The sequence below is a fragment of the Aulonocara stuartgranti genome (assembly GCF_965226115.1).
Source record: "Aulonocara stuartgranti genome assembly, chromosome: 22".
In the NCBI taxonomy this organism is placed as follows: Eukaryota; Metazoa; Chordata; class Actinopteri; order Cichliformes; family Cichlidae; genus Aulonocara; species Aulonocara stuartgranti.
In genome coordinates this window covers 29,591,687-29,617,454 of record NC_138957.1, presented here as the reverse complement: position 1 = coordinate 29,617,454, position 25,768 = coordinate 29,591,687, and the positions used below count along the sequence as shown (strand labels likewise).

General features: G+C 40.7%; 1 protein-coding gene across 1 annotated transcript in view; it reads right to left on the bottom strand.

The window, feature by feature from the left end:
* Nucleotides 1-23,938, bottom strand: part of slc9a1b (solute carrier family 9 member A1b) — a 28,030-nt gene extending 4,092 nt beyond the window's left edge. Inside the window, exons 1-10 of the mRNA XM_082520374.1 lie at nt 22,591-23,938; nt 4,886-5,346; nt 4,237-4,487; nt 3,162-3,379; nt 2,182-2,378; nt 1,769-1,858; nt 1,565-1,635; nt 1,024-1,197; nt 487-595; nt 256-351 (exon numbers count right to left, since the gene is read on the bottom strand). Of these exons, the coding sequence (XP_082376500.1) occupies nt 256-351; nt 487-595; nt 1,024-1,197; nt 1,565-1,635; nt 1,769-1,858; nt 2,182-2,378; nt 3,162-3,379; nt 4,237-4,487; nt 4,886-5,346; nt 22,591-22,852 (1,929 nt within the window). The 5' untranslated portion in view covers nt 22,853-23,938. The remainder of the gene's footprint in view (nt 1-255; nt 352-486; nt 596-1,023; nt 1,198-1,564; nt 1,636-1,768; nt 1,859-2,181; nt 2,379-3,161; nt 3,380-4,236; nt 4,488-4,885; nt 5,347-22,590) is intronic.
* Nucleotides 23,939-25,768: the final 1,830 nt, after the last annotated feature.

Below are 25,768 nucleotides of genomic sequence, written 5' to 3'. Positions count from 1 at the left end.
TATCCTCATTTTACTTTTACTGCCAAAAATCTTTACACATTTCTGTGAATCTGCATTTTTTATTAGCCCAAATTACCCTTTTAACTCTGCGAGTTCTCTGATTTTAACTCTTTGACATTAAAAACGTGGTAGTCAGGGAACAAAAAAATAAAGCTTCAAACTAGATGCACAAAAAGTTGGACAGATCTGAAATGTTCTAATGTTTCTAATTTGTTTAAGTCGACAGCTTTAGAGTTTAGAGTTGTTTAAACTCACCCTTCTCTCCATCTCCTTCTGCTTCCTGAAGCGAGCCTCGCTTATATCGTCCTCGAGCGCGTCGTTTAGCAGCTCATATCTGCTGTACGAGCGAAGCTGCAGAGGAGGAAGAAAGTATTAAATGCACATTTATTTTAAAAAGGATGGACCTTGTTTGCAACTCATGAACATGCATGCAAACATTCAGATTAGTCCAATCCATTTTGAACAAGCCGTCGATGTCTTCCTCACCCTTTGTCGGGTATTCTGCAGGTTGGCTCGCAGGACTCTTCTGATCTCCTCCTCACGACTCTTTGAGATGGCTCGGCTCGGTTTGGGCGACCCTTTGGCCTGAACGTTTCTGTTTGGAAACAGTGAACAAATTTAAAGTCCAGAACCTGCATTAGTGTGATATTACTCACAGCTTATACTTTTTAAAGCCATTCAGTTAGATTTTAATGTGCCTAACACAGAAAACAAGCACAAAGTGTATCCGCTGAGGGGGAGAATTGATAACTTGTTATGTAGAGGATCAGCAGCATCAGTGTTTTTGGTGGCATCTGGCTTTACTTATAATAAAAAAACTTCCTGAGATGTGTTTTTAACCTTAGCTTTATGCTGGGGAACAAAAAGACCTCCATCCTCCACAAAATCAATTTGGATTAAGGGTTAGTTCACCCAAAAAATACAGGTATGTCCGGGTTACTCAGTAATTCACTTCAATACTGTTTTTGGGGAATATCTCATGCACAGAAAGCAGTTCTTGCAGGACTTGCTTCTGACATTTACCGGATGGAGACGGTCGACACAATCGTGGGCAGCTTGGCGGCGCTCCCGCTCTCCACCATCATCATCGCCTGTTTCAGCTCCATCTTATTGTAGAAGGAGATGAGCTGAGGCTCGGTGGAGCGTTCTCCTGCGATCAGCCATCTCTTCACATAGGTCTTATTGAAGCGATTCAGCCTGTATACAGAAGAAAAAGTTATTTTTTCTGTTTTATAAAAGGGGGATACAGTAATCTGACTTTGCAGTCCTGTGAAAAACTGAGTGCACCCTTACTGCTTCCAGGACTTAAGAGGATAAGTAGCAACCAGGTGCTGTTAATCAGATGTGCTTGAAGTTTAAGCACTTCTATCAAAGCAGAGGTTTTGGCAGTTAGAGTTACTTGTTGATCTACAATCTACTGAGTCATCTTCATGTTTTTTACAGGACTGCACAAAGACCAGTGAAAATTTTCTTTTTCACATGGCTGCATAACAACTTGAGGGCTTCTTCTGAACTACAAAGATGGAGGTGATAGAGAGGATACATTAAGAAAGAAAATACATACTTGTCCTTCCAGTGATGATGCCCATAATGACCACAGATGTCTTCAATTCCTGTGAGGAGATGATCCAGGAACTGATGGCAAAATTAGTTTACAGAGGGTGTTATTTATACATCTTATACACTGTTTGATCTGTAGCCCCATCCCTCTCATATATTAACAAGGACTGATGTGTTTTCTTATACACGAAGTGAATGAAATTGTCACCTGTGTGTGGATCTCCTCATTAATTGATTCTTTGCTCTCTTTCTTTTTCTTCACAGCTAGGAGCTCCACCAGGGGCCTGATCGTCATCCCCTGAAGAAAAAAAGAGAAATTAAGTTTTAACAAAACATACTGCACATTTATTTTAGACATATAAACACACTCACATAACAATACCCAATAAAAATACTGATTACTATAATTACTGATGTTGACACAGACGGGTGGAAGCCACAGCAACTTACAACTAGAGGCCAGTCAAGAGGAAAAAATGTGTGCGGGAAAAACATTAAACATAAAAGAGACAACTGATACACGTCTCTTTTCTTTATGTCCAGCCTCACATGCAAGCCTTTTTCCTTTGCCATGTTGTTTTTGTCATACACCTAAATCCCAAGTACTCGTGTTATTCCCACCTGCACGAAGACAGTGAAGAAGATGACGGTGATGATGGCAGTGAGGAACAAGTTCTTGATTTCATTATTGTTCAGCAGGAACCCCAGTGAGAAGGCTATGGCACCTCGCAGGCCACCGTAGGCAATAATGAACTGGTCCTTTTTGGTCAGCTTCACAATACGGAATTTATTGATGAAGGCTGTAAGCCCGATGACTCCTGAAACACAGAAAAAAAAGAATTGATTAATTCATTATCAATATGATCATCAGTTTCCCTTTATTGGGTCTCTACACTTAACTGGTTATTGAATTTCACCACTGGATTTTCCCCATGAGTCCCCAAGTAGAGGAGCAAGATTCTGTTTTGCTCAGGCAGCAATGCCAATGGCTAAAAAACAGTAGCGATCAAAGCCACCACCCACTGATTTGAGTGTTAAAGCCTCAAAGTTAGTGTTTTGGTCTCTTCATGTTATTTCTTTCGAGCCAGAAGGGACCCTACTTGAATGAAAGGGTGAAGTTTTACAGTCATGGCCAAAGGCTGTGGAAGCACTGCCAAAACTAAACTTTACTTGCCTATAAAAAAGTTTGGAACTTATGAAATGCTTGTGATTGTTCTCCACTATATCATAAAAAACATATAATTTAAATAAAAAATAAACATTAGGACCACTGCCAAAACCCTTTGCTCATGACTGTAGACCTGATTAAACCAGGTCAGGGTAAGCAAGGCAGGCAGTGCTTGACCTCTTTCCCTGCATCTCTAACAGCGCTCTGTCATGAAGCAGAACTGACCTTGCTTGGTTTTGATCACGCTGTAATCTGTACTGCATTTCAATTACATGGGAGCCTTTGGGTTGTGTCCAGCGTGCTAGACAAGCTGCTCCTAGCTCCGCTTTCGCTGCACTCTCAGATTAGCATATATTACTATACAATGTTTATTGTGTTGCTAATAGGCAAGAAACAGAGAACTTCCTGGTTTATTGTGTTTTATTGTACTGACCCAGCACTCTAGAGACCAGACAGAAGATCACCGTGAAGATGACAAAGATCCAGTTCCAGGTGTGAGGACCAGCCACTGTGGAAACCCCGAGGAAAATGAAGATGAGTGTGTCGCTCACACTGCTCCACATCTTCAGGAAGTATTTGACGGTGGTGTAAGACTTGTGGGAGATGTTGGCCTCAACATATGGCCGCATAATCACGCCACAAGCAATCAAACTGTTTGGCAAGGAAAAGAAGGAGGAGAAGCAGTCAACGTAATGAGGTTTGATAGAAGTTTCTCTAAAGTTAGGGTTATTGGATTATTTAATGTATGATTTCAGCTGTAACCAAGACAAAAACCTAGAGTCTGTCGTGGTTTTATCGACACAAACTGTATATAAAGAAGGATAAAGCGTCTTCTTTTCCTTTCGCATCAAAGCCACCAGACGTAGAGGAGTAAAAGGGCCACCGTCTTTAAGCTGCACATGTAGTCAAGAAAACAGATAGCTGGGTGGTTCTGTTGGCTTAGTGTCAAGAACAGTTTAGGCGACAGGATCTCAGTATCAAATATCCACCCACGGTGCCACCAGTGGGCAAATTTGATTTCTGCAGCAGCAGAACAACAGGGCTGTAACCCACAGATGAAATAATTCGACTTAAATCCAGGGGAACTGTTATATTATCCTTCTTTATACACAGTCTAAGGTTAACACCACTTCCCAGCAGCCCCTGGTTTGTGGGTAAATTCACAGTTATTAGTGCAAATATGTGACTATGCTGTTAATGGCTGGTATGTTTTGTAATGAATAAAAATGACATTTTTACCTAACTGCTAACTGATATTTGTTAAATAAATATAAAAAATTAGTTTGATAATTAATGTTTTATCAAGTTTACAATATGACAAAGGAGAGAGATTTTAATTAAGATACATTTAATTTAGTTACATTTTTAATAAATTTGCAAAAATGTTTTCACTTTCTCATTAGGAAATATTAACACTAGTGTATTATATCTGATACAGAGTGTTTGTGAGTTTGAGACTTCAAACCTTTTTATCATAAAGCTCAGAGACCGAGGGCTCGTCTACTTACGACATGATCCCTGACAGGTGAAAGATCTCCGCTGAGAGGTAAGCCATGTAGCTGTAGAGGAAGACGAACAGCGGCTCGATGACGCGCGAGTATGAGGTGAAGCGGGACGTAAAAGCTCCCACGATGCCGTAGATGACGCCCACCATGACACCTCCCAGGGAAACCACGAAGAAAGAGATGACACCGAGGACGGCGCCGGTCACGGTAATCGCCTGCTCGTGAGCAAATTCCTTAAACAGGTGATACAGGACCTGGAGCAGAAACAGCGGTGTTTGTGTTTGCTTTTGCTTTTGTTCATGATTGTTTCACGGACCTAAAAAATTGATTTTATCTTGATAATTTCATTATTTAATGGGTTGATTACCTGATCAGCAGAAAATTTATAGTTCAGAAACTTTCTCAAGTGAAAATTTATACATGAGAAAAAAATTCCTTTCCTCCTAAATTGAGAGATTTCCTGCTTAGTCTTTATTTTTCTTTCACTACTTTTCTGTATCTATTTTTAGTGTTAACTGGATATAACAACACCTCAAAGTTTATTTGTTTTTTACTATATTTTAACATTTTATAGAAAAGTAATTAATTCACATTAAAAAGAATGAGTTTAATTATAATATATTTACTATTTGAGAATGCGAACGTTGCTCACCACAGTGACGGCATCATTGAGGAGCGACTCCCCGAACACGAGGATGTGCAGCAGCTCATTAATGTGGATCTCCTCGAACACGGCCAGGACGGACACGGGGTCCACGGCCGAGATGATGGAGCCAAACAGCAGGCAGGACAGCAGGTCCACGTGAGCCAGCTTGGCCGCATCAATCTGACAGACAGCGTACATCATCCCACCGATGAAAAAGACGTTCCACAGTGTCCCCACCATTGCAAACATCAGGATGGTGCCAATGTTCTCGGTGAAGGGGCGCATGGGCAGGAAGTAGCCCGCATCCAGGATGATAGGAGGCAGCAGGTACAGGAAGAACAGATTGGAGTCAAGGATGGGGGGTTGTTCTCCAGTCGCTTTGATGATGCCACCAACCAGCAGGCCAACAAAGATTAGCAGACAACTCTCCGGCACGATGTGAGACACAGTGGGGATGATGTGAAATCCTGCAGACACACCATAATCAAATTTAATACAATCATTAAGAAAAAATGCCAAAAACTCCTCGAACTGAACGTTTGAAATGTGGAGTTGTCCACTCTTCTGTGTTTTGTTGTTAAAATATGATTTTTGACACTAATAAATTACTTTTCAATATGTCGAATGTTCTTAATACTGAAAATAATTAGCAGTCAATGCCTGCATGAAGTCTAGAGCCCATGGACATCACTTTCAGTTGATGCTTTCCCTTGGGATAAATAAAGTATTATCAATCAATCAATCAAGGCTTGTTTCTGTCTTCAGTTTTGTATTTAAGCCATCTCAAAAGCAACTTCCTGAGTTGGTCAGTGCATTCATTAATTTTAACAATGTACCACAATGTTGACATGTCCTTTTCTAAGATGTTTGCTATCTCTCTGATAGGTTTTATTTTCTTCACTTGCATTGACATCTGTCTGGACCTCACATTAAGAGATCCTCACATTAAGAGATCCAAATTTAAATTTAACACTTGGGATCAACTCCAGAACTTTGATCTACTTACACACGTGGACAAAACTGTTGGTACACAATGGTCACAGAAATAACTTTAATCTGACAAAAGTAACAATAAACAAAAAATTCTATGAATGCTAACCAGTGAAAGTCAGACATTGCTTTTCAACCATGCTTCAACTGAATTATTTTTTAAAAAAATGCATGAAACAGGCCTGGACAAAAATGATGGACCCACAACTTAATATTTTGTTGCACAACCTTTTGAGGCAATCACTGCAATCAAACGATTCCTGTTAATGAGACTTCTGCAGGATTTATGGCCCACTCCTCATGAGCAAACTGCTCCAGTTGTTTCCGGTTTGAAGGGCGCCTTTTCCAGACTGCATGCTTCCTTCCAAAGATGCTCAATAGGATTGAGGTCAGGGCTCATAGAACGCCACTTTAAAATAGTCCAATGTTTTCCTCTTAGCCATTCTTGGGTGTTGTTAGCTGTGTGTTTTGGCTCATTGTCCTGTCGTAAGACCCATGACCTGCTTTCTGACACTGGCCAGCACATTTCTCTCTATAATCGCTTGATAGTCTTGAGATTTCATTGTACCCTGCACAGAATTAAGACACCCTGTGCCAGATGCAGCAAAGCAGCCCCAGAACATGACCGAGTCTCCTCCATATTTTACAGCAGGGACAGCGTTCCTTTCTTGATAAGCTTCATTTTTCCGTCTGTGAACACAGAGCTGATGTGCCTTGTGTAAAATTATGATATTATTTTATGCCATGTTAGACCCCGAAATAAAGATTGTGAATTATTATGTAGTTTAAGTTGGCATTATTCTCCTGAATTAGAAGAAGGTGATAATTATTGCAGTATTTAAACTGATTTGCATTGCATTAGACTGCTGATTTATTGTGAATGAATGATATTGTTTATGATGCATTATACTGTTGAGTTATAAGGAATACTGTTCGCAGAAAGTCATTGCCTTATTTGTCTGATTAGAAGAGAATAGAACATGCTGGAGTTTTCTGCCCCATCTCAGCACGAGCAGATAAACAGGGAGCCAAGGTCGTAGCTTAGGCGCCGTGTGAGAGAAAGAATGTGAATGTTTAGGCTTTTATGATAAGATGGGAGAACCAGAGGCTATAAGAGTTTGAGCAATGCTCCACCACTTTGAGATTTGAGGCTGTCTGCATCAGTGTCCATCTCCCACGTGTGTGATCATTAAATCATCGTTTGACTCAACCCGACCGGACCAGTGTTGTTATTGTGGTTTTTCTCTTGTCTCCATCCCCAATATTTTGAACCTTAACATTTTGGGGGCTTGTCCTGTGGTATTGGGGTGGAATTTAAAAGTTTGGACGGTCCGAGGTTGTCGAACGGACAGGCACGAGCCAGTGGTCTGATTTGAGTGGACAAAAGCCGGCTTATCTAAAGGTAAGGCACTACCTGTTGAATTATTTCCAAAATGTGCCAAATTGGATATGACTAAATTAAAGTCTACTCACTGAAATTACTGGTAGAGTGTCTGTTTTGATTTTGATGAGAATCACCGTGTGTTATGCAGTTAAAGTTGCTTAAGAGTATTTAATGAAGTTGAAGAAACATGAAACTGTTCCAGAAGTAACAGAGAATGTTTAATTGATTACAAAAAAGTTAACTTTCTTCGGTTGGACCCGTTATGGTTAAATTTGTCGAAATTGTTTAGGTTCTTTAGAAATCAGGCCATAGGCTGTTCTGGAGGAAACAGATACTGGTTAATTGATTACTCGTTATTTTAAATTTGTCGAAATTTCTTAGGTGCTCAATCTGTTAGGCCTGTCAGTGATTGTAAATACAAGACGTCTTTTGTAATATAAAATAATAGAGTTTTGCCTGAGCTTGGTGTGAGACTGTGTGTGACGTGCAGCTGCGGCGCTGAGGGCTATTTTTAGACTGTGTGTGAACATGCAAATGAGCTGTGAACTACACAGAGGACTTTTGCTTCCTGTTTAGTGTGTTTTGTGGGATTTGCAAATAATGATACAAGCTTGTAATAAAAACGCTGATTTTGTTGATTATAATATTATAAATAAGGATTTGAATGACTACGCTGAATGTTTGATGTTCGGCTGGATTTTAATATAGAAGAGATAAATTGTGTTTGAGTAAGACCGGCACTTCAGTCGGCAGAGTGTGATTGTGATGAAAATGATATTAAATAAATCTCTTAGTGTGTTGATACAGGTGGCTACGGGCCTGGACCACCCGGCCCCATGAGCAAACAAAAAGTTAAGTTAACCCACCTACAAACGCACATACACGCAATGAAGAAACAGCTTACACCCATGAACATGTGAAGATTTTCCAGCAAGTTTAAAGCAGTGAAGCTTAACATACACCCGCCGTTACACAATAAAGTTTATCCACTACTAACGAATAAACTCTCTGGGTTGCAGGACAACATCTTAACTTCAAAAAAAAAAAAAAAAACACTGGTCTGACAAACCAGTGAAGATATGACAAATTTAGTGGTTAGAAAAGTCAAATTGTGACAAGTTTTCTGCCGATTGATAAATATAGGTGATTACTGAATGAAAGAAAATTCCATTTTGAACTTTAAATACAATCTTAAGAATTTTAAAATGTACCTGTGTCGTCCTGTCAGCTTGGTGGGTTATGAGAGGATTATATGGAGAGAAAAAAAAAAAAAAAAAAAAAAAGGGGGGAGTGAAGGCTGACACAGGGCCTGGCCCCGGTGTTTCTCCCCTCTCTGACTGATATAGCCAATACAACATCATTAGTTTTGTTTTGTTTTTGTTTTGTTTTTTTTCTCTTTATGTTTGATTACAGGTAGGGAAGCCGAGGCTGACCTGGACGCCTGCTCTCCCCTCCACCATCGTTGCTCACTCCTCCACCATCTTTGAAGTGACCCTGACCAAATGCTACAGCAGCTGGACCTATAACAACAGCTTGAAAATGTCAACAGTGCTGCAGGAAAACGATATCAGGCTGCGGAGATGGAGAGTGTTAAATCCAAGGCCCGTTTCACTACACGGGGAGATTTCCGTCAGTCTCTCTTCTTAAATGAGAAGATTGAGAAAGGTCCGGCTCCCACCAATGACTTTGACCACCTGCTATAGAGGAACTATCGAGAGCATACTGAGCAGCTGTATCACTGTCTGGTTCGGGAACAGCAACATGCCGGACAGACGAGCTCTACAGAGGGTTATGCGAGCAGCTGAGCGCACCATCTGCTCCGAACACCTTGACCTGCACTCAATCCACAGCAGGCAGTGCCTGATCGGACACACCCCTCTCACACACTCTTCACATTCTTGCCATATGGAAAAAGACAGCTTCAGCGGACAGAGCTGTGACGACATGCCCATTAAGCCCGGAGGAAAAGTGAGGCCGAGCAAAACAATGCTGACCTTAACAACTCTGCATTAAAACTGTGCAGGACAGTGACGGACCAACACTGATGATCGGGCAGCAAAACAGGGCGTGCCACAGACAAAGGAAAACTGAGGACAGGAGGCACCTCAGAATGGAGAAAAACACCAGGAGAAAATAAGCTGAAGGCACAGGGGTCGGGGCTCAGACAGGAGCTGACCTCTGGGAAGAGCCGAACAGCAGAACCACAGAAGGTCCAAGGGAAACATCAATGGACTTTAATCTGATTTCTACGGAAAAGACTCTGAGGTTTCTGCCCTCAATAAGACCTCGAGGCATCAGAGCAGAAACTGAGCATGGCCCAGGAGGAGCTAGCTGAAAATCGAACCCATCAGGCTTGGAGTCCAAGACACCGGACTTGAAATCAGGCCGGAGCATCCTGGAGCTAGATGAGCAGTGTGATTTGTCCGGTCTGCTATGGAGCAAACGTTAGGGGGATGGCTTCCTGTCGCCTCTGCCGTCCTCCGATCGCTCAGCGTCCTGGGCTGCCCAGCTCCGGACTGAACGCTCGGGCCGAGACACCCAAACAACCATGGACTCCATTCCCCTGGAATGGGACCACGACTACGACCTGAGCCGTGGGCTTGAAAGTGCAAGCAGGGATCCCAGAGAGCCTTGAGGCCTGTGTTAAACTAACAGAACAAAGATTGAGGTCTTCCACTGGGGAGGTGGAAGCTGCAGACTCTCCTATACACCTTCTGGATGTCAGCCGTTCCACCTGCAAACAAACGGACAGCAGTCGCACTTCTGCAAGCAACAAACGGACATCCAGACAATTGAGCTGCGTATCAAAACCCTGAAGGAAGACCGAAGCAAAAGGGTCAAGTTAAGGAGGAGCGAAATAAGGAGAAGATGCTGGACACTGGAGAAAAGGACTGCCTCAATTGGGGCCAGAACCAGTATGGACAGAACTCTGAGCAGCAGCACCAATGGATGCAAACAGACTGAAAAGGAGGAGGGCAGGACCCAGGGCACGCTTCAGGCCGTGGTTTACCCAGAACACTACAACAGGAAAGTGATGAACACAAACACCCACACAAACACACACATCTACATGCACCGACTCAGAGTGAAAAGAAACATACATATGAACATATGCACTCGTTGATTGAGGGAGAAATGACACACACACACACACAAATTAAAATGTTGATTCAATGAACTGAGAAGTGATCCACACACACACACGCTGATGCAATGAAGAATGCTTTACTAACAAATGCTGCACACAAACATCCAAATACGGAGTTGGTTACAACAGCAAGAACTGATTGATTATTTATTGCTTAAATGTATTTCATGCCACGCAGAGGGCATTTGTGTAGATTTAGAGGACATGGTCTGAAGCACTTTGATAATGAAAACAATGTCTGTGCGTAATGTCTGTTTATGGCTCAAAGCCTCCACTGAATTGTTTACTGTGCTTCACACAGTCTAACAAGGAGCAGTGGTACAGAGCGAAAATGATGAATGAATGGTGTGAGTTTTATTTCGAAGAGATTATGAAAAGGTTGTGTTGATTCAACTTAGTTGTTTACGTTTTTGCCAAAGTAAAGAGTTGGTGTGTAACTAGTGTCCACTATTGAGTCAAGTAAATCCAACATGTTTTGTTGGTGCAAAAAGGAGTTTTGGTTGATCTTTGGGTTTTGTTTGATACTAGGTTGATTCTATCAGTGAGGTTTGGATTGTTTTCTTTCTCTGAGAGAGAAAAGGATGGTTTTATGCTTGGGCATGTTTGTAATGGGCCCCAGTATCTGTTATTATATGAGTGTTTAATTGGTTACGTCTGTGTTTGCTTTCGTTACAGTGCACTGAGATAAGAACATCTGAGAGGTGTGATCCACCGGTGGTGATATTTTGGTATTTTGTGAGCTCCTGATTTAACAAATCGGCTCCTTAATCCAGGCCTGAGAGAGTGAATTTTAAAGTGCTATAAAATATTCTTACTGAAAACAGTCGCGAAGTATTTTTCTCCATGATTATAATGGGCTGAGGAGAAATTCACTTGTATGGGACACTGGTCGAATGAAAAGTCCTGATCCTAAAAGGATTGCAGCGAGTCAATCCAGTCCAAGAAAAAGCAATAAATAAGGAATTGTTTCCTTTAAAATGATGACGTCATCTTGCTGGTGAAGGAGCCTCGAATAGGTTGCGCGTGAGACTCCATTATCAGCAATATCTGGTATGAATGTGTGTGGATGTATGCATGTGACTGGACTGTTATGGACTGACGACTAAAAGCTTTAACTGACTTGGTACTGAGACAAAGACGGTACCGACTTTAGGATTAGTAAATGTCCACAGACAGTTCACCCAGCCTGTAAAAGAAGGGTGGATGTTTTGTCTTGCTTTGTTTTGTTTTTGCAAGAGCAGAAGGTTGACAGAGACTGAGGGGGGAGGCTGTAGCTTCACAGGAGTGTGAACTGCGGATTTAACCCTTGGGTTGCCAAGTTGGAGTTACTGATGCTTACATAAAAAATTGTGTTTTAGTAGCTGTGTTTCGATTAGGGTACCATTATAAAATGGTTGGGAATGTTAAATGCTAAAATGAAGAAAAGGTTTGAATTCACTTATGACTGAACATGTTATTAGTATTAATCATAGTGGGTCACTGTAAAGAGTCAAGTAACTTTTATAGAGGAAAGAAAGAAAAAAAAAGAAAAAACCCTCTACCGAGGCCTATAAATAACAGGGAATGATAGACTTGCCACACGCAAAATAGAGATAATGTAATGATAAATACTGGTCCCCGCCTTTTGGGTGACATCTTGAAATAGTCAGCAATTTAAAAGTAAGATAGAACCGACAGGGGTGGTGCTGCACAAGAACGAGAGTAAGATAAAGTAAAATATTGTGTTTAGCTTTGAGAAGTTTAAATTAAAATGTACCATTGCACTCAGAGGATCAATATGAAGTTTGATATATGCTAATTTTGAGTGAAGTACATGACTGGTGACTGTTCTGTCCTGAGCTTTTGTTTTTACAGCACCCGCTTGACCACACCAACAGTTTTTCGCCACCGAAAAGGAGTACTTGTAGAGAATAGAGAATGGGGAGGAAAATCACCAAAACTGGGAAAGGTAAGCCCCAAAGGGGGTGATAACACCATAACTTTCACTTATGGTCAAATTCTTAAAATTTGACCCCGAACTTGAAAAATTCTTCAAATATTTAGAGACAAAGTAGGTTGAAATAAAATATAAGGTTATAAACCACAAAAGGATGAAGCAAATGAATTGATAAGATGGTGAATCGATACGCAGTAAGCTGTCGATCACGTTGATTATGTTTATTCTAGTGAGCAGAGCAGGATTATTATTACTAAAGAATACAAATGAAATAGCAAAAACTAGAAGTGGAAAAACATTTGTGCTAACGGAAATAAAATCAAAATAAGAAAAAAGGAAAATTGACTAAAATTGTAATGAGTGTTTACAAAACTAATTAAAATCAATTGGATTTATAGCAAAATGTGTGTAGCACCATTGTTGTGTGTATGCCCTACGATAGTCAAGTCATTTAAACTTTACATAGTGCACAAGGGGAGTTCATTGATCACTACTGTGAAACTAATAAGATTTAGGAGCTATGTAAGAAACTTACAGGTTCCACTGAAATTTTTATAAGCAGGATATTAAAACTTATTTATATAACAATATCAAAAATGTAGATCAGGGACCAACTTAGAAGTCACTGACACTTGACTAGCTGTAAACCATTGGTTTAGGAATAAGTGATTGCACTGGGCTTTCTATTACACAAAAGTCAACTCATTTATGATATCTGAGGAAGTATTGTGATTTAATTTGGAGACACAAAGGAACATTTGGCACTTCCCACATCTCACATATGTTTACTGTTGCACCCAACCATTCCACAACTGAAATGCCTGTGACTCCTAATTCTTCTTCTGTCAGTCTGCCCCAGGGCAGCTGTGGCTACAACCGTAGCTTGCCTCCACCAGTGTATGAATGCGAGAGTGAATGAATAGTGGCATTGTAAAGCGCTTTGGGTGCCTTGAAAAGCGCTATATAAATCCAATCCATTATTATTATTATTATTAATTATTTCAGGCAAACGGAGCGAACCATATTCTGTTATAATCCCATCTGATTGGGGCTTTTATTCTTGACGTTTGGAGAGAGCTCTTCATTACTAGTACTAGTCAGGTTTTGTTCACATGTTTGTTCCAGGTCTCTCAGTCAAGAGGAGTTTGAACTCCAAATATGGTGAAGTCTTTTCGCACATTGAGATCACTAATAACTCTTAGCAAAAATGTGATCTTGTAGAAACAATCAGGTGACATGGAGTCAGTTATAAGTGCGACTCTCAGTTTTACTTTATTGGAAAATATTTTTGCATTTTATCCATATTTGTTTTTAACAAAAATCAAAATTCCACATTCTCCTGCATATCAGTTTTGAACCAGATAGGACGACAGATTGTGGCCCTGTGTTTTCCTCCATTACACCTGCCACTGCATCTCGATAATCTTTGTGTTGTTCCTCCTGGGGTGTCACTCTCCCCTATCTGGCTCACATGACTCTTACCTTTTGAAAAATTATGTTTGAATCTCGCTATTCGGTCAAGAATTCTCTATGCCCTTGTTAAAGAGTTGTCTACTAGGAAAAAGTGAAATGAATATAAGTATAAAGTCCCGACGTGCACTACAGTATAAATTAATAGGTTAGGCATGTTCTCCGTGAAATTAAATAAGCTTAAAATAAATAAATAAAAATAATAAAATAAAACTCTGAGTTTAACAAAATGTTTCAAATGAAAATATCAGGTCTATCTCTCTGGCTTTCATAAAATGTAAAAAGGGTGGGAAAAAACAATTGGTAAGACCACCACCCCACACATGTGATATTATTTAAAGGTACGGTTGTCCTCTTTAAGAAACATCAGGACTTAGAAGAGTGGTAAGTAGAGTATGAGAGCTACAAGTGAACACTAAATGTACACTATGGTGTGTTAAAATAAATTAGAGGGCCGTCAGGGGGTTATGAGGGACATTTATAAAGCAAAAATCCCACAAATCTTGAAATGCACTTGAAAAGCTCACACACGAAGGTTAGCTTAGCTGACCTTGAAGAGCTCATCAGGGGGAGCATACTCCCCCTCCTTGAAGAGCTCCCCCATTCAACCCACATCACCGGAAAACAGCTAACGCCAGATAAGGCAGCGTGGTGCAGCCCGAGACAACAGGATTGGAACATCTAAATAATTGTGCGAGCACCTTCAAAAGGTTTGTCGATTGACCAAAATTATGAACACGCAGTGCAGCAGGAGTTAATAGTCTTAATACCCAGGGATAAGCAGGGGAGCATGGCTGATGTGTTGAAACTGGAATTTTGTGACACTTAGTTTTGGCAAAATACAACTAAAATTATAACTGGCACTAATCAACATTAACCTGAAACTGAGGATTTTCGGACAATATAAATTAGACTAAACTAGCAAAGACTTGGTAAACATTGATTACACCTGGTACAAACATCAGGACTGATGACTATTGTAAATCTGGAGTCGAAACTAAAATAAAAAATAAGAACTAATGAAAATAGTAAAACGATTTGAACCCTGGTGTGGAGTTTTGCAACTCTGACCAGGAAGCAATATAAAATGGATTGTTGGAACAGTTGGCGTTAAAGTCTCTTTCGGCACTCCAGTCTACGATGGCATTGAACATCTTTAGCCGTTGAACATCTTTAGGGCGGAAAAGGGTTGGTGTGACCAACGGGTGGTTTGGCTTGTTGTAAGTATATTTTGAGATCAGGTGGCTCTGGATAGACCAGTTACCAGGTCTTGGAAAGAGGACAGACTCATTAAATGAGAAGAAGGAAGTTCCTGGGATTGAAGATCCTCTGGGTGAGTGGTTGATTGAAAACATTCATAAAATAAAAGCTATCTGTTGTTATTGATTGGTAATAGATTGATAATTGGCCACATTTACGGCTGTGTTGACTTGTTGTGGACGTAGTCTGCCTCATGTTTGAGCACTCTGACTAAACAGGTTGAAAATAGACACATTAGATGAGAAGAGTATGCAGCGCCACCCTGTCAGACCCCAGTGACGATGGAGCTCAGTGATGAATCAGGTGAGCTGCATTTATGGCTGTATCATGGCAGAGTTTCCCCTGCTGTGGTCAGTGAAGAAAAATCAGGAGAATGTCAAATTTAAGAGAGCCATCTATAAACGTTTATGTGTCAGGTTGAATGGGACAAAAGGGGGTGTTTTACTGTTGTTTTAATATCAGCATTTTATTGTTGTATGAGACTTATGCAACGAGCATTTATAGAAGCTTTTGACCGTATTCTAACATTTGTGTCCCTGTGATTGTTATAACCTCTGATTAGTCTTTTATTTACAGGTGTTAGGATATTGATTTAATTTTTCTTTGCAGGGGTAATCATGATAATTTATATACATATGGCAGTTTGTTGCTCATTATAGAGTTGCGCTCAAGTTAATAAGGGTCAAAAGCTACAGTCAGCGCGAGGTCTGACTGATCTATGGTGTGGAGTGACTTCGAGCATGGAGGGCTGCACGCGCTTACATAACACTAAGATCATGTTATTCTTTGTGATTTTTATTCAATTATGTCTTTTGCTAGGTATAAGTAGTGGCAGTTAATTAGACGATATTCATTAAAATATTAAAAATACTTGAGTCAGAACATTGCACGCAGATCAACTTAATATTCTGGGTAACGTGGTGTCTGCCTCACCTTTTCTTTTAATGTTCTAGTTCTGTTGATTTGACACATTGGAATGTGTCAAAAAAAGGGGGGGGGGAAGTTGGGTTTCAACATCAAACAAGGATTGTTTGAACATTTTTATAACTTGATTTGTGTCTTTAATAACTTAGGAATGGTAAAGCTTGGTAAAGTTTACGGTCTTTTGTAGAGAATCAGTGAGAAGCATAAATCATTATTTATTTATCATTATTTCCATCCACTAGAAGGTCAGTAGATAATAACATTAGATTATTAGGGCTAGGAAGGGGGTATTTTGGTTTTCTGTCTCTTACAGAGAAAGGAACAGACACCAGACGAGGCCACAGAGATACGAGGGTCCTTCGCAGCAGAGACAGATACAGTGACTGCCGAGACACCAACTGGGTCCAAGGGTCATGGCGTTTGGGCTCCAGCTAGTCACTTCAAAAGGATGAATCCCATAAATACAGCAATAACCATGAAGGGGTTGACGGAAATCCGGAAACACCAGACCAACGAGGTTCGAGAGGCTCTTGGGCAAAAGGGGGACGCCTTCCTGTTCTTTTCTGGAGGATACACGGGAGACACAGGACCCGAGGATACACAGATCGTTGTTTGAAATAGGGGCAGAATAATCCCCTGATCTGTGTCACGACTGAAGGGTTGTCTAACCCCTGAGGTTGAAGTAAGAAGAACAGAGGATCACGCAACTGGACGACACTGGTAGCTGCAGCAATAAAATAAAGGTTAAGAGCTCTTCGGACAGAGGTTCTAGTCTACGTCTGAATGGTATAAGGGAACACCAAATAAAGCTGTGGGAGAACAGGGGAGTGTCATCTAGACCTGCTATCCTTGTAGTAATAGTTTGTCTTGCACCTGACTTGCGTAAACACAGAGGTCATCTTACATATGGTTTGCCCGTCAGGGGGACAAAGGACCTCAGGAGTGAGAAGAGATGAACCCGGCCACACTGGGCTACAGGGTGTTTGTGAGCTCATTAGAATAATGAGCTCATCAGGGGGAATTGTAAAATTATGATATTATTTTATGCCATGTTATACCCCGAAATAAAGATTGTGAATTATTATGTAGTTTAAGTTGGCATTATTCTCCTGAATTAGAAGAAGGTGATAATTATTGCAGTATTTAAACTGATTTGCATTGCATTAGACTGCTGATTTATTGTGAATGAATGATATTGTTTATGATGCATTATACTGTTGAGTTATAAGGAATACTGTTCGCAGAAAGTCATCGCCTTATTTGTCTGATTAGAAGAGAATAGAACATGCTGGAGTTTTCTGCCCCATCTCAGCACGAGCAGATAAACAGGGAGCCAAGGTCGTAGCTTAGGCGCCGTGTGAGAGAAAGAATGTGAATGTTTAGGCTTTTATGATAAGATGGGAGAACCAGAGGCTATAAGAGTTTGAGCAATGCTCCACCACTTTGAGATTTGAGGCTGTCTGCATCAGTGTCCATCTCCCACGTGTGTGATCATTAAATCATCGTTTGACTCAACCCGACCGGACCAGTGTTGTTATTGTGGTTTTTCTCTTGTCTCCATCCCCAATATTTTGAACCTTAACACTTGGCAAAAAGTTCAGTTTTTGTCTCATCTGTCCACAGGACAGTTGTTTGAGCCAAAGTGGACTGCATGGGGCTATTACCATGTACAATAGCCAAATAGTGAATACACCTTGGATTAACATGTCCCTTTGGTCACATTATTTTCAGTCTTTTCTTGGGGTACCATCATTTTAGTCTAGGCCTGTGCCATGAGTTTATTTTTTTTAAAATAATTCCGTTAAAGCATGGTTGAAAAGCAATGTCTGACTTTCACCGGTTAACATTCATAGAATTTTTATTTAATTTTACTTTTGTCAGATTAAAGTTATTTGTGTGACCATTGTGAGTTTTTCCTTTCATTGACCAAAGGGTACCAACATTTTTGTACACATGTGTAATTTGGCACATGGCACAAGGCAAATTCTGAGCCTTTGAAATAGAGGACTGAGTATGTTAAACACCTTGAATTAAAGTTGAAATTTTTCATTTATTGTTTGATTTAAAATCCACTGTGGATAACTATCATCTAACTCTCACCATCAGAAAGTCTCTCAGTCTTGTTCTCTAAAACCTAAAGAATTATGGATTTGATCAACTGGTCCCTAAAAAACATGACACCCTATTCTAAATGAGAAGCCTGGGCTCTGTAGAGCCCGATTGTCCTGCAGAGACGTTTGCTGCCGGATACTCGATGGTCATTCGCAACTGTTGATGGAGGGCATTGAACGAGATTTGCCTATTCAGAACAATGATAACAGAGTTCTGGCTGACTGGACCTGGCTTGGACCTGGCTTATCGAAGAACAAAGAAAGTGGTTACAGCTGTTCAAAACCCCACAAGGCTGGCCGACATGATTGACGACGGGCAAGCCGTGAGTACTCAGACTGTTTATTGAATGCAATATTGATAAGAATGGGAACTGAGAGACCTGATGACCAGTGACGGACATTTAGACCAACTGCGAAATTGTAACGCAGTTGTTCGTTTGAACCCAAACAACCATCTCCTTCATGCGGCTACCCAAAGCCAAGACTGGCCAGAGAATTCTCCTTGATAGGAGGACTGTGCTTTGACTATCTGCTCCCATCCTTCAAGGTCACGTGCATCAGCTGGAAGACTGTTGACTTTTGATTAACCGGGCGAAAGAACACTCTCTCTCTCAAGTTGAACATAGGATACACACACACACACGCAAATCTCATGTACACTGAAACAGACACGCACTCACCCCCCTCCTTTTAATTTTTAGATTTTTTTGTGCATGAAAACATGTAAATCACATTTTAGCTAAAAACTTTAGAGCAGACATGCACTTGTCTCCAAGTGTTGCACCTTTTAAACATGTCAGGTGAACACATTTGAAAGCACAGTTTCCCGAAGAACAAATTTATAGTTTCATGCACCGGCCTCCACTTATAGGGTTTCATAATGGTTGACAAATATATGAATAAACCATTTATCAAAACATTATATATGGCTCATAAATGCTGGCTTAGAAGAAACTTGGATAGAAAGCACCTTGGAGAGCATGAGAGATCAAACTGAACCGATTACCAATCTGAATTAAAAATTTGACTTTCTCCCTGAAGGATCATGGGAGAAAGTATCATTAGGATTAAATGGGACCTGCACTCACTGGCCAGTTTATTAGATTCAGCTTCTCAATAATACAATCAGCCCACTGATTCATTCAGCCAATCACATGGTAGCAACTCAATGTATTTATGCATGTGGAGATGGCTAAATACACTGAAGCACTGGAAAGGGGAGGAAAGGAGGTTTACGTGACGCTGTGATCTCCAGGGTTTACAGAGAACGGACAGAAAAAGAGAAGATATCCAGTGAGCGGCAGATCTCTGGTTAAAAATGCCGTCATGATGTCAGAGTTCAGAGTCAGTCGAGCTTAGAAATGTCTCTGTGAGAACATGATAGTAAAGGATATTCCCACTGCACACAATTATACACAGAGTGCTTCAGTTATTTTAGGACAAAGCTGGACAGAACATCTATTTCCTGTTTCCAAAGCAAACGCTGGATTCAGACCTATGAAAGGGATCTCTGTGGAGATTTGTGGTACTCAAACTCTTCAAATAGCCTTCAGGTTTGACACAGCTGGACCCCTCCTACTTTGGACTCCCTATTTTACTAATTATATCATTCATATGTCAGTTTAGCTCTAAATTGCTGCAAATTTTAATGCGGGAGACTATGTTGAATTTTATTGGAGAATTAAGTTATTTAATATTATTATTATTATTATGGGGATATTTTAGACATTTATTAAAGGCAGATGTTGCGCTGTTGCAGCTAATGGTCCAGACGCAGATAACTAAGAAGAAAACAAGACAAAATAATAATCCCGGTGGATGATTTTCTCACAATCTGGCAACCCAGTGACTCTGTTGTTACCATTTTAGTATATTTTGTTGGCTTTTTAAAGCATAAATAAATAAATAAATCCATTTAATACCATAAAATGTGTATCAGTTTCTGTTTGTGTCTGCTTTTGATTTATAAAACCTGTAAGTTTTCTACTTTAAAATTTCAAAAAAACAAAGCTGAACACAAGCAGTGAGTGTACAAATTGTTCTTCTGCTCGGTGAAGCTGCAGGCCTCCCTACAACTACTGTAGCTCTTTCTTAGGACATTTTCAACACAGAAAAAGATACATTCTGACTCTTTTGGTGCTATATTATCCACCATGTTAAATGTCTAAAACATGTGGTGTTTTGCGGCGACTCTGATTGGCTTTCTCAGTCTCTCCTGTGGGTTTCCATTGGCTGAGCGGGGACAGCGAGGTTCTTTAGCGTCTTATCTGTTTGTCCAGCTGTTGTGACCGAGGGCCTGTCCGTCTTCCTGTCCTAATGCACTGCTTGATAACAAAGATCTCAGTGTGCAGAGTCAGGGAGGGGATGTGGGGGCGAGGGAGGCTTCAAGCAAAACCAGTGACTGCATAAACGTTCTTTACAGCAGCCTGGACCGCGGTCACATGTCGGGGAGACTGAATGTCAAAGCTTCTTTTAGCTCATTTGATTGTTTTGTTATTTCTGGCGATGAATTTCAAAAGTAACAACTGTCAGGTTCCTGGAATCTCTGCTTGCTACAAAGTGCCGGCTACAAACAACAAAAACTCCAAAGACAAATACACAGCTGCTAACAGTTTAGATAAGCAATGAGTCATTTAAGTCTTTTCTTGGTGGGAGGAAATTCTTTGTTAGTAGCTTCACATATGAGCATTTTTAAGTTTTTTTAAGCTTCTGTAACAGCAAACTCAACAGTTTTTAGATTTTCACTGTTACAAAGACAATAACAAACATTTTATTATGTTTAACTTGCAAAGAATTAGCATTTAAATATTAAAAATAATTAAAAGATTCAGTGATTAAATAAAATAATGTTAAATGCAAAGCATTTTTAAGCTTTATTTGGTGCAACTACCAGACAGTAAAGCTGACTTGTGTTTTTCTGCATTATTCCATCATATATATACACACTGACCCTGTGGTGGATGCTCATATTAAGGTTCAAGTGATGAGGTCAGCCAAACCCACCTGGTGTCCAAACCCTTCCTCAGAGAGAGAGAAATCAGAAGAAGCTGGTTTAAACTGAGCATGAAGGGAGACACGGCTTGTTTTGACCCGTGAATCATGCAAAGCTACTCTAATAGAGTCCAATAATAAAATTATATAGAAGATGATGAGTAGAATATGTCCTCTTTAACGAAAGCAGCTGTCATTTATACTGAAACAGTTTTTCGCTTTGCAGTTGTTTATGATGGATTAACACGAGCTTACTGCGTGTTTTCTGTGTTTTCCATCAATACGTGAGCTTTCCGACAAGGAATAACAACATCCTGGACCACGTCTACAGCAATGTAAGCGGCGCATACAGTGCCTCGCCCACATTTTGGACAGTCTGACCACATTTCTGTGTTTCTCTATCCAGCATACAGGCAGCTCCTCAAACGAGCCCCGTGAGTAAGTAAAATTACTAAAGTTTGGAGTGAAGAGACTAATTCGGCGCTTCAGGACTGCTTTGGTGCTACAAACTGGGGTGTGTTTAAGACTGCTCCAATGAGAGAGGACAGTTCTGTGGATTTAGAGGAATAAGCATCAGTGGTCACCAGCTACATCAGCACATGCATTGACAATATTGTCCCCACCAAGTGCTATAAAACATATCCAAATCAGAAGCCATGGTTGAACTGTGAGGTACGTTCCATGCTACATGCACGCTCCATTGCATTTACCTCTGGTGACGCAGAGGGCTACAAAAAGGCCAGATATGACCTACTATTGACCTGAGGATGAGGAGAGACCAGCACGCCCCACTATACATCAACGGGATTCAGGTGGAGAGGGTGAAGACCATCAAATTCATCAGCACCCACATTAGTGAGGCTCTCACCTGGACCCATAACACATGGCAGATGATGAAGAAGGCTCAACAACGACTCTTTTTCCTAAGGAGGCTGAGAAAATTTGGATTAACCTCCAAACTTCTCAGCAAGTTTTACATATGCACAGTGGAGAGTATCCTGACAAACTCCATCGCAGTGTGGTATGGAAACGACACCACTCAGGACAGGAAGGCTCTCCAGCACAACTCATCTGTTGAGTACCCCTCCCACCACTACAGGACATTTACAGCACTCGGGTCAGGAAAAGGACACACAACATCATCAAGGACAAACTTCTTGAATCGCTTTCAACACAAAGATAAAGAAAATAAACAGATAAAAAGAATGTAAATAGATGACTGAAACTTTAAAGAATGTGAAGACAGTGGAACCATAAAAGGTGATGCTCGTCTTCATTGGTGCAGACCTGCAGCTCTGAGGCTTCTTGCTTTGGAAATCGGTCAGCTTGTTTGTATCGGAGCATTCTGCACCTTTATAATCGCATCTTCAATAGAACTTGCATAAGTAAACAACAAAATAAACTTGGACTTTAAATAATTTCTGAAAGCTGCCTGAGAAGTCAGCTTAGAAGGACGTATTTATTCATGTTGCGTTGCTTCATTAGAGCGACACTCACCAAGTTTCATGAACAGGGCCAGGAGGATCCACAGAGAGATCTCAAAGGGCGTCCTAACATGTTCATAGTTGAAGGAGAGGACGGGGAAAGTCTTTTTATGAGCCGTGGAGTTTGCTTGGCTACGGGAATCCTCTTGTATCGTTCCGGATGATTTTTCTGAAACAACATCATGACTCGCGAAGCCACGAGAGAAGAAAACGAGAAATAAAAGGCACAATAACCCCGTCAGTCGCAGAGTGGAGCTCCTCCGGATTGGATCCATTTTCAGCTGGTCTGAAGGATGGACCGCCGCGGCTGCTGTTGCTGCTGCTCAGATCCGAGGAAGATGAGGGTGAGGATAGGATGGGAAGAGAGCTTGGGGAGGCACGGAGAAGCGCGCACGTTTACGCACAAACTCTCCAGGCATGTTAAAATCACGCATAACGCTGTCTTCTTGCCATCAGCTGGAGGTTTTACAGGTGGTTTAAACCCACCTGAGTCTTTAGTTGATCTCGATTTTCTTTCCTCCCCTTTTAGTGCAACTCTAAGAAGTTACATTCATCACATGGATTTCTATCTTGATCACACCCGCTCCTCTCTTCCTTCACGGGCTGCTCGAAGCGAAGTGCCACCTGCTGGAGTGGAAGACCAAAACCGGCCACCAGGAAGAGTACAATATTACATTGCACTTCTGACTTTTTGTTCTGTAGTTTTACTTCTTAGATTAGGTTCCAAATTAAATAAGGTATATAATTTTAATAATAGGTAAATTAGGGGTGTTACACATGGATTAATAAAGTTTCTGCTGTGTGGGTGGGCAGCTAGAAATCACTGGTGGGCAACATGAGTGAGGAGAAAACTGGAGCAGCCAAGCAGGGAGCTGCAGGTTGCTGGTTTGAGTCTCTGTTCAGATGCTGGTGTCTCCTCTCTCTGAGATGTCTGCAAACAGTCCCAGATAAAACAATAAGGATAATAAACAAACACGTGACTAAAATAACAATTGTGACTCTGATGTGTTTCATGTGTAGCAGGATGGCCTCTATACAGCAGTCGCTGCAAGCATCCACATCGGCACACTTCCTTTTCTTTAAGCAGGCGTGCTGGGCTCCTCCTAAGGAAAGTGTGAAACTTCATTTCCTTCATGCTGGTGAACTTTTTACCAAATATTTTCATCAAAGCTTTTCCATCACTGACAGGGATTGTTTGGATCTTCACACTCATCTCCACCAACCCTAAAAAATGAGTCTCACTTTGCTCATATAATGCCAGGAGTGTCTCCATATTTCACAAAAGTCTATGCAAACATGTAACAGTATCCCATATTCATATAAATATTATTGATATTATAACAAAAGCTGTCACCAACACAATTGTCCCAAGTGCTTTTTTTATTAGTTATTGCAAATGCTTGATTGCAGTTCTTGCTAGATGACAAAACCACTTATTAGGTTTAGAAGGAAATGACTTTTTCTACATGAGGTAAAGTTGGAGAGCTGTTTCCCCAAACTAAATGAAATCATCATTTAAAAAACTACAATCTGTATTTACTCTGAACATCTGTGTTAACATTTGAAATTGTAAACATGTAAGTGTAACAAACATGTTAAAACATAAGAAATCAGGAAGGGGCATGTATAGGAATTTCTTTTAGTTATGTATTAATCACATTATTTTATTGTATGATACCTTGGTGCCACTGGATTTTAACATGTCTCACACTCATACAGTAAGACAAATGGTGGGGGTCTAGTAAGGAAGTTGGGGGAAGCAGGCAACTCCACAGGAAGAGTCTTTTGTCTCTTTGAGGACTCTGGTAGGTAGCAAGGGAGTTTGAACCTTAAGGTGTGAAACAGCTGTGTACTGCCTTTTGTTCCTGGAGAAGGTATTTAAAGTCACCCCTAGTTTGTGGATTTGTGGTAAGCCATAGCTGTAGCTTCCCTGGGTATAATCTGTTGCATGAGGTCCAGTCAGTAGCAGCGTCCTGCTCCATCTGCTTCAGATCGTGCCACCCTTTTCCTGCAGCCACCACCTGGACCTTATTTTCAGGGCTTATTTCAGAATAATTTTCTCATCAGTCGGGTTTAATAAAACTGTACACCTACCTTTCACAAGAATTATTCTTCTCTGTTTTAGTTGGTTATTAGACAAACTCTTCACCCACTCATCCACATCCTCAGTGCGAGTCTGGCATACATTGCTCTGCCTGCAGCCGAGGTCCTGGTTTATAGTATGTTGAAGTACATCAAACTTCTCCCTGGAGGCTATGACTTCATGATGTGCTGGATGAGCCTTCTCAGTGAATTCAATAACCTGTTGAAAACCTTCCTCATCAGAATCTGCATTGAATCATTGAATCCGTTCTGCTTTAGATTTAAACACATCGATTGCGTTTGTTTGTCTGCATCTGAAGCTGAAACTCGGGTAGTTCCTGTAGTCTGCCATCTCCAGTGACATTTGCTCATACTCACGTATCAGTTTTAGGCAGTTCTTACACAGGTGAGGCAAAATATCATCATGCATTCCCAACAATCCAGGTGGGGTGGCTGACCTCAGGCATGCCTTTTTCCACACCACAACAGGTGTAAACAATTGGCAATTAAGCTGTGGCAACACCCAGAGACTTGCACTGGCACTGCAAGGCGAGTAGTTTCAGAGAGATGTAGCACAGGGAAATTGTTAGTATGCACATCTTACGTACACCTTTCAGGACCTGGATTATTAATTATGACTATTAATATAAGTGATTACATTTCCCACTTATTTTAGGATCAATAAAGTTAAACTAAATAAAGTTAAACTAACTCAAAATAAGAAGATGAGAGAATCAACGATGAGTAAAGGAGGACAAGAGCGAGGTAAAGTCAGTGAGGGAACAGGTAAATAAACAGGAATCTTTTAATCTGAGTGAAGGCTACACATATCATCCTAATTATTTTAGATTCTGCGGGTCTGCAGACTCAGACGTTTGCCCTGCTCACAAACAAACATAAGATTTATGACCACAGTTAATATAAAGAGATCATGGTCTCAGTTTGCTCTTCAGTTATCTTATTGAGTACAGCATGTGGTTCATTCTGTAATTTGTCGTCCCATTAGAGTCAATCAGAAGGAAACAACAGGGCACAGCTGCTCTGTGATTCACACCACAAGAGTTGTGTTTTCTCTTCCTCAGTTCACAACTCTGTCCTCACAAACAAAC